Genomic DNA, 13,086 nt, shown 5'->3' with positions numbered 1-13,086 from the left:
GTCTGCTGTAGCCCCACGGTCAAGGCATATATGAGAGAGCAGTCAATGAACAGCTAAGGTGTCACAGTGAAAAACTAGTGATTGATGCTCCTCATCTCTCTCCGTTCCTGTCTGTCTGTTCTATCTATCCCTCTCTCTGACTCTCTCTCTGTCTCTGAAAACAAACAAACAAAAAACCCCAGAAAGACGAGGGTTGATTCTTGGTACGATAAACAGTGCCGGTGCCCTGGTTACCGCCTGTCCCAGGAACCACAGCACTGTGCCGCACCGTAGACGCTTAGTAACACGTGTATTTTAAATGAGTTGATAAATGAATGAAACGTTGAGAATTTTTAAAAAACCAAAGGGAGCTATGCACATAGCGCGGAAACACAATGATCCTTCCCGTGAAAGATAAGAGCTCTGTGAATGGCCTGTGCCCCTCGTAACAAGCAGTGCCCTCGTAATATAAATTACTGCTCGTATAATGACACGGAAGCTAATGAGAGGAAGAAATATTTTAAAGAGAGTGGCAATACCTATTTTTTAAAATCGATGATAAAAATTAACACGAAAGAGAAATATATGAAAACGTCCGAGGTCGATAAATAAATGTGAGAAGGGGTAAATGGAAGGCCACGCTCGAATACACAGCAGGCGGACCGGCCGCGTTTCCTGGCAGAGCGCCGAGATGATCCCTCCGCTCGAGGTAATTTATGGAGAGAACGCAATTTCAATTAAAGCCGCAGCAGGATTAGTTATTGAACTTGAAAACATAATTATTAAAGTCGCCGGGATTCAAGTAAGAACACTAAGGGAGGACAAATGGCACCCGTATTTTCAAGTATATTATAAAGAGAAATAAAGTCCACGCGTGACGCTGATACGCGGGCGCAAACAGGGATCAGGGAGACTAAGCGGAGAGCCCCGGAGCCGGCAAAGGGAGACGGGCGCGCCGGGCGTGCGATGCATTAAGCGCAGAGGTGATAGGGAGGGTGCAAGGGTAGCCGCAGTCGCTAGGTTGCTTCATTGTTACAGCCAAGGAGCAGTAGGAAGCAGTGGAGGCTACTACTCCCCTAGGGCAGGGGTCCCTAAACTACGGCCCGCGGGCCACATGCGGCCCCCTGAGGCCATTTATCCGGCCCTCGCAGCACTTCCGGAAGGGGCACCTCTTTCATTGGTGGTCAGTGAGAGGAGCATAGTTCCCATTGAAATACTGGTCAGTTTGTTGGTTTAAATTTACTTTTCTTTATTTTAAATATTGTATTTGTTCCCGTTTTGTTTTTTACTTTAAAATAAGATATGTGCAGTGTGCATAGGGATTTGTTCATAGTTTTTTTTTTTATAGTCCGGCCCTCCAACGGTCTGAGGGACAGTGAACTGGCCCCCTGTGTAAAAAGTTTGGGGACCCCTGCCCTAGGGAGAGGTCGGAATGCTCCAACTACAGAAAACAAGGACACTGGACTAATTCTACTGTGAAAAAAATTATGAGGTTCACGTAATACTCAAACTCTAAAACGAGAAGACAGAAAAGGAAGTGGGGTTGCCCAGGAGAAGCCGGGAGAAGTGTCAGACTCCTGGAGCCACCAGCCTGGACACCTGGACACCTGGACACCTGGCCCGCGCCGTCAGCTGGGAGATGACTTGTCTGGCAGGGAGGGGACCTGGGGGCTCCTTGGCTTCTGTCTTTTGTAAATATTCCAGAAGGAATCTGGACTTCATGGTAGAGGAGGGCCAGTTGTTTTTACAAAATATCAAGCAGTGTCTAAAGTTTTCTGGATGATATCATCCATAATCAGTGTTTCTATTCAATTTTTTTTTTTTTCTCAATACTTTTTTTGGGAGGAGTGGATTTAATGAATAACTCGAAGTCTATCTTTTGGGAATTATACTTAATTTAATACAAATTCAATAATGTTGCAAAAATTTGGATTCTTGCTGTAAAGCCCCGCCCCACCCCCACCAGGCGTGCCAGCGTCGGCGTGTGGGTGACCACGTGCGGACCAAGCGCTCAGAGCATGGGATGAGCCGGCCGCCTCGCTGCTTTCCCCACCCGTCCCTCCAGCTTTGTGTCCTCGGGTGGTTTTCACGCCCCTGGTCAGTCCTGTTCTGTCCTGTTCTGTAGATCTGGGTGACATCAGAGAGGCTTCACGCCCCTGCTCAGGGTAGCTCCTGCAGTGCCCATTCTCTGCACCACCTGTCCGGGTCACTGGCCCCACGCCCGTCTGTCCGGGAGCCTGTCGCAGGGCTGTGTGCTGGGGGGACAGGGAATGACACACTAGCTGGCACAGGCAGCCTGTTAACTTTGTGAATCAGCACAGTGATGGATCAAAAATCACCAAAAGGCTTTGGAATTAAGATTGAGAGTATAGTGGAGGAAAAGCTGTGATTTAAATACCATGTTTCCCCTAAAATAAGACAGTGTCTTATATTAACTTTCGCTCCTAAAGACGCGCTAGGTCTTTTCAGGGAATGTCTAATTTTTCCATGAACAAGAATTCACATGTATTGTTGAACATAAAAATCAACATTTATTAATATAGTGTAGTCATGTCATCACAAACATCGGCATAACCGGCCAAAGTCTGAATTCCATCAAGAATTTCTTGTGACTCTATTTCCATGTACAACAATCTACCCTGTTTCCCCCAAAATAATAAAGTGTCTTATATTAATTTTTGCTCCTAAAAACACACTAGGTCTTCTTTTTAGGGGAGGCCTTATATTTCTAAGTTTGAAAAAAAAAAATACCCTAGATCTTATTTTCGGGGGATGTTTTATTTTTGGGAAAATGGGGGGGGGTATTTATAGGCACAAAGGCACCGTAGTTCACACTGTGTGTGGCCTGGTGAGTGGGAAAGAGCCTTGCGCGGATGGAGGAACTTTCCAGGCCGCAGAGAGAAGCGGAAGTCACGGCCCATCCCCTCCTCCGCATCCCACGATCGCGCGCCTCGGCCAGACCCTGGGCCGCGTGCGGGGCGAGAGGGAACCTAGTTGATTCGGTTGGAAAACTTACTTTTTACCAGGTAGTCCCGGCGGGAAGAGCGCTCTGATATGATGGCGTGGAGCCAGGCCTCGAAGCACGTGAAGGGAACTCGCTGGAGTGTTTTTATCTCTGAGGGTGCGCCCCTGAGGAGGGATAGCGGGGTGTCCCGCTGCGTGAGGAGCGGCTGGAAGGACACGTGCACACAGGAGGCCGTGGGGGAGAGCCCAGGCTCAGGGGACAGTGCTAGGAGGCCGCGGGGGGCGGAGGAGCCGGGCAGTGCAGACCCGGACACGTCCCGGAGTGAAAGGGGGGTGCTGTTATGAACTGCACGTGGGCGGGGGCGGGGTTAGCGGCCACCTGGGCGCTGGTCTCCTTTGGAAGGATAGAATCGTTGAACCTCGAGCAGAGGACTGGCACAATCTAAAAGGGGCGCCCTGGCTGGTGTGTGGAGGGGCGGGGCGGAAGGGGGACAGCACAGGGACCCGTTCATCGCGGACACGCAGCCACGAGCCTGTGGTGGCCGGGCCAGGGGAGGCCGTGAGAGGTGGTCAGATTCTAGATGTATTCGGAAAGTGGGAGCGACCAGGCCGCTCAGGGCTGGGCACAGGTATGAAACAGAGAAGTCGGGGGCTCCCCATTTTCTGAAACGGAGACAGTGCAAGACAAGGAGGAGGTTTGGGCGCGGAGGTGAGAACAGGGCCGGAGTCGGGATATTGAAGTCTGAGACCCTTCCTGCCCTTCTGGAAGGACACGCTGGGCAGGCAGCTGAGTGTCTGAGTCTGCAGTTGAGGGGAGAGGCCGGCGCAGGCGACACCATATCGGGGAGGTGAAGCAAGCTGGTCGTATTTAAGACCTTGAAGCCGGAGATCATGAGGGGGCGAACAGGGGAGAGAACAAGCCAGGGACCGAGCTCTGGACCCCCCGGCACTTACAGGTGGGGAGAAAAGGAGGCTCCAGTGGAGACGGCCCAGCGGGTGGCCCCTGGGGAGAGGAGAACGAGAGGGACCCCAGTGAGCAGGTCGGTTGGGGAAGAAGGGAAGCCCAGGAGCTCAGTACTGCTCACAGGTCACGTCGTGGTGTGAACTTGTCTCCAAGACAGAGAAGGCGGAGCCTGGGGGGACCGGATGGCAGGGGAGGCAAGGGACAGCCAGGGACGGCCAAGTCTGGAAGCCAAGGGGGGAGAGGCCACCTGAGCAGTCCTCACCCTGCTCCAGCAGCACCCGTGCTGAACCTGTGACCTTGGCAATGACCCCATCTCCAAATAAGGTCGCATTCTGAGGTCCTGGAGGTGGAGGCTTCAAATCTGAGGGCAGAGTTCAGCCGGGACCAGCCTGTGAGAACTGTTTCCGTGGAGACGGTGAATGGGAAAGGCTCTGGGTGGGGAGGGAGAGGGAACAGATACAATGTAGTCAGAGGAGGAGGAGGATGAGCTCATGGAGGGAGACCTGAGCTCCTCCGGACTCACTCAAGGGGCAGCAGCCGTCTCAGGGAGAAAGACCCTGAGGAGTGAGGCAAGGAGGCAGGGAGCCACCATGTGCAAAGCCAGGCTGGCCTGAGTCATGGGGGCGCGGTGCCTTCTCCCAGTGACAACCAGGGAGCCAGGCCGATGGGGGCGCGGTGCCTTCTCCCAGTGACAACCAGGGAGCCAGGCCGGTCCAGGACAGCCCGCTGTCCCCGTCAGGATGGCAGCTTCCTCTTGCCTCCACCCGGGTCATACCCACGGGAGAGCCCCAGGGTGTGGGGAGGTGGGGTGGGGGGTGGGGGTCCTTCCAGAGAGGCCTCCTCCTTGTCATTTCTGCTGCTTAAAGAATGTCAGTGTTCACAGTGTGCCAGTTCTGAGCACAGATGTGGGTCTTCCGGGCGGAGAGCCTAGACGGGCACCACGGGTGTCCAGTCCCCGCAGGTGGCGAGGGGTCACCCTGTCGGTGTCCATGCAGAAGAGAAAGGACAGCCTCTGGCCCTCAGTGACCCCAGGGCTTTGGTGAGGCAGACAGGAATTACGTGCCTTGGGGGGGAGAGGGGAGGGACGGAGGGATGGGAGTCCAGCCGAAACCACACATTTTGTTTCCACTTTTCATCTTTCCTGACACATCATTTGAAGTCTTCTGTCTCTCCTGAAAGTCCCCGGACGGGCGGTCACCTGCAGCGAAGCTGTCAGCCCCCAGCCATATGTGTCAGAAGCACCGTGGGAGCCAGAATAATATTTCTGTTCATTCCTCTCCGAGTCTGAGCGCCTCTCGCCCCCGGAGATCTCACACCTCCTCGCTGTGCTGAGTCCAGAGCCCTAAAACACTCGTCACCTCGCAGCTTCCTTGCGATGAGCAGGGACGCATGCATCGTGCCTTCGCCCTGAGCACCCTGACCGCAGAGGAGGGTGGGTGGGCGGGGTCCACCTCTCTGCAGTAGCACACGCTGAAAATGTGGGGTGACAGCCAGCAGCCGAGGAAATACACTGCTCACAGACATTAGGGGATATTTCAAAATGAATATGAAGCGATAAAATATCCCCTAAGTTTTCTGAGCAGCGTATCATGTAGAATTCAAGAACTGTTTTCTCTTAGCGTGTCCTAACTGACCAAGTCACAGGGACAGAGGCCATGCAGTGCAAAGCCCGAGTGTCCTGCACCCTCGGAGTATCGTGGAGCAGGGAGTGACCTTGTCACAGGGGGACCGAGTGGAGTGGCATGGGCACGAGAAAGTGCGTGTGTGTGTGTCTGTGTTTTTGTGTGCCCACACACCAGATAAAGAGCTATCAGGTTACACCGTCATTTTCTGGATGCAAATTTTTAAATTTAATCTTTTAAATGTGTGCCCTACAACCTTTTTTGCATGCTGATAGGGTAAGACGAATTCAGTGTTCCATAACTAATTGTTTAAATTATTGTGACTAAGAACAACTAAATATCTTCCCTTAGTAAAATTATTTTTAGTATTATTTTTGCAAAAAAATACTATGAGAAATGCACGTTACTAAATCTTACTGTGATAAGTTATGTGTGACCTAAGAATTCTACCGTAAACCATGAGATGTGTAAATCATCTTAGTTTTTAGTTTATATACGTTGCTAAGTTTGCGAGGAGTCCTCCAAACCATGCCTGCTTTAAAATGCGGAGATGGAATTATACAGTGGTGTGGCTTGTGCGGAGGGTCACCGAGGGGACGAGTGACCGGGTGTGAAGAAGAGAACGTGCTCTCACATCAGTCCCTGTGACTCAGTTCTCATCCGAGACCTGGCGGGGCCACGTGATGCGCAGATCAGGGCGACACATGGCCGGGCAATGAACAGGGTCTGAGGTGTGACCCTCGCAGACAAGCAGCGTCTGCGGCCACATGGGTGCGTGGGTCAGTGTTGTGCAGTGTGAGCTGCCCGGGGGCGAGGTCAACATCCTTCAGTGCTCGGACCACTCTCTCCCCTCCCTCGCTGCACCCAGAATCGAGTTGGGACTAAACAGATGTTGGTTGCTTGATTCTGTGAAAAAATGCGTGGATAGATGGATGAATGAAAAAATGGGAGATGGGTGGATAAGTGTGGGGGTCACCAAAGTAGCTGCGATGGCAGTGGCTCCATAGACAGAATGTCACACACAGTGTGTGACCGCCCGTCATCTCTCTGTTGGTGCATTTGTCCACAGACCCCACACACACACACGTGCGCGCTACACTGTGTCCGTTTCCCTTCAGAGTGACTCGGGGGACCTGAGTCACATTCCCACGAAGTGAGCCCAGTAGGAAAGAGGCAGGAGAGATGAGCTGTTCCATCCAGACGATGACATAAGCGTCTCAAATGTTTGAAGAACAGTCGTGTAGAAGAGAAAGAGAGTCAAATTCTGTTTGTCCCTGGAAGGTGACACAGGAATCCAGGAGTCAGGCGGCCATTGGCAGCAGGGGGTTCTGGACATGGAGGGGCTGCCTGGGGAGGGGGCTGTCCATCACGGGGCCATCTGAGCAGTGGCTCAGGGAGATGTGCCTAGAGCAGAGGTTCTCAAAATGTGTCCGTGACCTCGGGGTCTCCAAGACCCTCTAGGGATCATCTCTCCCCCTGTGACTACTGAGACATGATTTGCCAGGTGTCCCGACATTTGCACCAAAACGCAGTGCTGGGGGGAGCAGCAGAGAGCAAGGCGGACCCCCCGCTCCAGGTCGGCTCGGTCCTCAGCACCGTACGCCTGCCGTCGAAAAGGGTTCATTTAGTAATATCGTTAAGGACGCAGTAAGAGATAATGAATTTATTAAGACTTGACCCTTGAAGACAGAGCTGCTTTTTTTTTTTTTTTTTTTTGTATTTTTCTGAAGCTGGAAACGGGGAGGCAGTCAGACAGACTCCCACATGCGCCCGACCGGGATCCACCCGGCACGCCCACCAGGGGGTGATGCTCTGCCCATCTGGGGCGTCGCTCTGTTGCAACCAGGGCCATTCTAGCGCCTGAGGCAGAGGCCACAGAGCCATCCTCAGCACCCGGGCCAACTTTGTTTCAATGGAGCCTCGGCTGCAGGAAGGGAAGAGAGAGACAGAGAGGAAGGAGAGGGGGAGGGGTGGAGAAGCAGATGGGCGCTTTTCCTGTGTGCCCTGGCCGGAAATCGAACCCAGGACTCCCACACGCCAGGCTGACGCTCCACCACTGAGCCAAGCGGCCAAGGCGAAGACAGAGCCTCTTAACATCCTGAGAGACAGAATCAGGAGCAGCGAGAAACGCCTCTGCTCCACGCCCCCGAGTGTGGCCGCCGTCGTGAGAAAGAGATCCTGGAAGGATGTCTAGTTTCAAGCTGAACTGGCCACTTTTTACAGATTGCCACTTTTATTTGTAAAAAATAATAACAATTGACAAACTCTGGTTATTCAGAGCTGGTTTTGGGGGAGACGTTTTTCTCAAAAATGAACCAAATGACCCTGGAGGAAAACCGCCAAGGGTCTTGGTGGCCGGTGGTGAAATCCGAGCTTCCCGGCGACCAGGACCAAGTTGGGAGCCCGGCAGCACCTCGGGGAGCGGGAGAGCTTCCCGTCACGTAGCCTTCTGGCGGGAAGGTCAGGGGAGTCGCTCACGAACGTGATCCTGATGTGAGGAGTTGTGGCGACGTTGGGAGGGTCCCCACCCTTCAGGGAGCCAGGCGACCAGTGCCCGGTGTCACGCAGTTCTGCACGGGCAGGAGACCTGGACAGCGTGCGGGACCGTCCGAGGGCCTGCGTGGGACGGAGGAGGAGGTCACTGACGTGGCTCCAGACCCCACCTCCCAGCCAGCCTTCGGGAAGCCGCCACCCGCCGGGCTGTGGCGTAGCATCAAAGCGGAACGCCCTCTGTTATCCAGACGTCTGCTAGAATTGTCCCCCCTTTTCCGATGACGCGTCCGGGCGAGGCCAGATTTCCTTCCTAAGCTTCGACCCAGGCGGCACCCGGCACCAGGTTCGACCGAGAGGCGGAGACAACTGTCCAGCTGACTGACTTCAAGGATGCAAAACACGAACGTTCTTCTCACTGATTTCTTTTTTGATTGGGGAGAAGATAGGGTTATTCATTAAAAATGAGATATATGTTCCTGTAGAAAGGGTGTATTACTATTGTCATTTTTAAACGGATGAAAACAAATGCATAGTTTAGAAATGTCTCCGTGTGAGTATCTAATTCAGTAAATAGCAATAAAGAGAACATTTTCAGAAAGCTTTCTGGGATGCCGAAAAATTGTTTTAAGAGTTGTCGAGGGTTCCTAAGGCCGAAAGCTTGAGAACCGCTCGGGCGGGGCCATTTCAGCCACGGCTGTCTCCTCAGACCCTCAGGTCTGTGCGTCCCTGCAGGAAGGGAACTGACGTGGCCACGTTCTCTCCCGGTATGTGGGCTGACCAGAGCACTGGGCACAGCCAGCCCCTTTCAGAAACACCGACCGCTTCTGTCCTCCTGGAATTCCTCAACATGAAATTACAAAGCCCGCTTTTTAAACTGTAGAAATTATTTACGGCTCCAGCAAACATAAATTACTACTTGGAACCCATAAAACGCAGGCCCTTAAGCTTCGCTGACACCCGAGGAGGCGGGTGTATTTCACGCACTATTGCTCCAGTTGTGGCTCCAACACCTCCTTCCTTCTGCTTAGCCTCAAGCTCCTGTGTTTATCCTCAGCTTTAACAGGAAGAAGTGATTTGTGCTTCTATTCTTGTTCTTAACTCGAGCACAGAGGACCTCGATAATTTAAAGGGGGGGGGGGACAGGACAAAGCGTACAATCTGTTTTAAAGAGAGTGAGTGCCACCAATGCCTGTGTGTGGGGGGGGAACGTCGGCTCCTACAGGTGGCCAGCCTCTCCCCCTGAGAGACCTCGTGTCTGGCCCAAAGCAAGTGGGGGGCCCCCACTCGAATAACCGCCACTCACTTAAATGGACATAAGCAGAGCCGCCCGAGGAGAGAGATAATGGAGAGGACTGTGATCATTTCTAGTGTGTGTGTGTGTGTGTGTGTGTGTTGCAGAGACAGAGAGAGAGAGAGATAGGGACAGACAGGCAGGAAGGGAGAAGGATGAGAAGTATCACTTCTTCGTTGCAGCTCCTTGGTTGTTCATTGATTGCTTTCTCATATGTGCCTTGACCGAGGGGCTGCAGCAGAGTGAGTGACCCCCCTTGCTCAAGCCAGCGACCTTGGGCTTCAAGCCAGCGACCATGGGGTCATGTCTGTGATCCCCTTCTCAAGCTGGCGAGCCCTAGCTAAAGCCGGATGAGCCCACGCTCAAGCCGGCGGCAACCTCGGGGTCTCGAACCTGGGTCCTCCGCATCCCAGTTTGTCTCTCTATCCGCTGCACCACCGCCCGGTCAGGCAGTGAGCATTTCTATTTAATTTGTCACTTGTTCCTCCTCAGGAACCTGACTGGCAACTTTCCCGAGTACCCTGAGGCGGACGAAGGAGGCTCCGCCATCATCTTCTCCAACAAGACCCTGCAGCAGGTAGGAGTGCGCTCGGGGAGGTAAGAAGTAAGACACGTCACGGTCTCACGTCCTTCATGTTTGCAGTTGATAGGTTCGTCGTTAACTAGGTCTCGGTTATGTTTTTTTTACAAATGTTGACATGAAAAATATATACTTCTGATGTCTATCGATGTGCGAGCTTTCAAGTTGATTTCCGAGTGAACTTCCGCTCTTCTCCTGAGTGAATGAATTCTGAGCAGCTTGATTTCTGGAGCCCTCTGTGTTCATGAGCCTGCTCACCTGGGTTTCATCTCCTGTCCCATGTCACATGGACCCCCCACCCCCTTGCTGTGCCCCTCTCCTCCCTGGCTGCTGCGCCTCTAGCGCCCCGGTCCACGTCCTGCTCGCCCCCCCCCCCGGCCAGGGTGCCTGCCCCCCACCCCCCTCCGCTTCGTTCCGCTCACCGAGCAAGACCCTGCTCTGTGCCACGTCGGTCTTCTTCCAGCCACGCCAGAATGCCATGGGTCATATCCGCGGGCGCCCCCTGGCTGTCGACGGCATTGACATGCAAAGCCAGTTTCAGAAATGTCCGACTAAAACTAGAAATAGGAAAACCTCTCTTCACCTCAGGGTACATATGTTAGCCACCCAGAGAGGACTGGCTCGTCCCCCTATAGTGAGGCTTTAGGGACGTGCCCTCCAACGGGACACTCCAGAAAAACAGCCGCGGCTACCAGGACTATTAGTTCATGTTTCCCTGTAAGTTCTAATGGTCTAATGCAATCAGTTAAGAGAAAGAAAAGGAGTTATACATTAAAAAAAAAAAAAAAAGCAATCCTTGTATCATTGTTTCTAGACGATGTGATTATCTTCCTTAAAAAACACAATAAATGTAACAAAATTTGTATTGGAATATTAGACAGAGTTGTACAGAATTATACTGACAAAATTATACCTGAAGAATTTGAAAGAAGACACGAACAAGGCGACTGATGGGTGATTTGCCTGGGAAGACTCAGATTAGTTCAGATACACATTATTTTTCCATTCTTCCCATTATTCTGTACGGTCAATGTATTTCCAGTCAAACCAAAGCAATTTTATTGACAAAATTATTCTCCAGTTTATATGGAAGAATAAATATATGAAAATAGGCAAAAGGTTTTTGAAAAAGGGCTATAAACATGGGTAACTGGCCCCACTTGATGTAAATAAAATTATAGTAAAAAATAAAGTAATTAAAACCTCCTGGCATTGGGGAGAGAAGAGACTGACAACATAGGTGACAAGGGTATCTTTTATTTATAAGGACTTCTGAGGAAGTAACAAAGAACCCACACACCTCAGTGGGAAAGAGGAGAAAGAGTACAGACAGAAATTTAAGAGAAGAAATTTTACAAGACAAAGAAATTAAAGTATAAAATGATGTTACTTTATCTCTCTTCACATAAAAGATGGGTAAAACTGTGAAGTCATGAAAATAACTGGAATTTCTAAGCATGTGGTGGTGGGGGGACCACTCTTAGACGTTGCTGCTAGATAAATAAATTACTGTAACATTTCTTTGAGGGCAAATATCAAAATTTTTCATCTGTATACCTTTCTACCCATAAACGCTATTTGAGGAATGTATACTCAGGAAGTCATAAGACAAGTTGCCATGGATTGGGATCAACAAACGTCTTTTCACAAAGGGCCGAACGGTAAATATTTGAGTCCGTGGAACGTGCACCTTCGGCCACAACTGCTCAACGTCGCCACGATCGTGTGGAGGCAGAAACGGCCAGTGTGTGAAGGCACGGGCTTGGCTGTGTTCCAGTAAAACTTAACTTGTAAACGCGGACGTCGGGCCCGATTCGGTCCCTGCACTGCGCTCGCTGACCCCTGCCGGCATGGACAGTGAACAAGCTGTTCGTGTCTGCAGCGCTCAAGCGTTGAGAAAGCAGAAAGCAGGCCGCTGTTCTTTGGCAGGGAGCTAGTTAAGCAACAGGAAGCACCGTGCAGGATTAAATCCACACTGGAGAGGGTTCCAGTCATCTCGGCTGTCCCCCTGGGCACCCCGCGTGAGCCCTCAGGGTCCAGCACACAGGTGTCCTCTTGTCAACAGGAAGTGCTCTTCCCCGACATCCCTATCAAAGCCCTCAGCTTCTAGACCCCCCAGAGGACGCCTGTCTGTCTCCTCTGAGCTCTGTGGGTCCTTAATGTCCACCAAGCCCTGCCCGAGTGACTGTCATCTGGACTAGGTCTTATTTCACCTCTTATGTTTCGGTCTTTGTCCCTCCAGCTCCATTGGGGAGGCACAAGCTGTATCTTGCAAGTCCATGGCAAGCAGCCAAACACTTCTCGTGTTCGTGTTCGTTTAGAAAGGTTACAATGACAGGATTAAGAATGCCGGTGGAATGTCTCAATTGTGCGTGAGAAACATCCAGTCAATCTGAAAAACAAAAGGGAACTGAGGAGGTCTGGTTAATGATTAAAATAATACAAAGGGGCCAGGGACAGATGATTGACGAGTCAGGCTGGCCTAGGAGGAGCCACCAGCCCCTCGCCCCTCACCCCCACCCGCCAAGTCTGCAGCCAGAGGCAAACCAGGCCCCTTCGTGCCTCTGTTTCCTCATGGGCACATGGAGACCCACCCCATGGAGACCCACCCCATGGGAGACCCACCCCATGGAGACCCACCCCATGGAGGCCCACCCCATGGAGGCCCACCCCATGGGGACCCACCCCATGAGGACCCACCCCATGGAGACCCACCCCATGAGGACCCACCCCATGGAGACCCACCCCATGGGGACCCACCCATGCCTACTTCCGGGCTCTGATGTCCCAATTAGAGGAGAGGCTGTGTGCTGGAAACAGAGCTGGGCACAGTCAAAGCTTTCAGAAAGTTTCAGCAGTTGTCACCGATGGTACTTGGAGTAGGATGAAGATGTGGACCAACTCCTGACCTGTGGTGGCACAATGGATAAAACGTCGACCCGGAACGCCGAGGTCACCGGTTCAAAACCCTGGGCTTGCCCTGTCAAGGCACATACGAGAGTTGATGCTTCCTGCTCCTCTCCCCTTCCCCCTTCCCCCTTCCCCCTTCTCTCCTTCTCATGCTCTCCCCTCTCTAAATAAAATGAATAAATAATGTCTTTAAAAAAAAAAGACATGAGCCAAACCTAATCATTATAATGATGTACATAAATAGTCAAGGTTATATTTGTAAAAATAAAAATAGTACAAATAC

The 13,086-nt window shown here is 51.9% G+C and overlaps 1 protein-coding gene across 4 annotated transcripts in view; it reads left to right on the top strand.

Annotated features, from left to right (window-relative positions):
• Positions 1–13,086, top strand: part of IQCA1 (IQ motif containing with AAA domain 1) — a 149,764-nt gene that overhangs the window by 56,130 nt on the left and 80,548 nt on the right. For all 4 annotated transcript variants that reach the window (XM_066345176.1, XM_066345178.1, XM_066345175.1 and 1 more), the window contains exon 7: positions 9,806–9,890. In XM_066345176.1, coding sequence (XP_066201273.1) covers positions 9,806–9,890 — 85 coding nt within the window. The remainder of the gene's footprint in view (positions 1–9,805; positions 9,891–13,086) is intronic.

Source organism: Saccopteryx leptura, chromosome 7 (genome assembly GCF_036850995.1).
Source record: "Saccopteryx leptura isolate mSacLep1 chromosome 7, mSacLep1_pri_phased_curated, whole genome shotgun sequence".
NCBI classification, from domain to species: domain Eukaryota; kingdom Metazoa; phylum Chordata; class Mammalia; order Chiroptera; family Emballonuridae; genus Saccopteryx; species Saccopteryx leptura.
The sequence above is the reverse complement of the archived record's forward strand: the minus strand, read 5'-3'. Positions and strand labels throughout refer to the sequence as shown.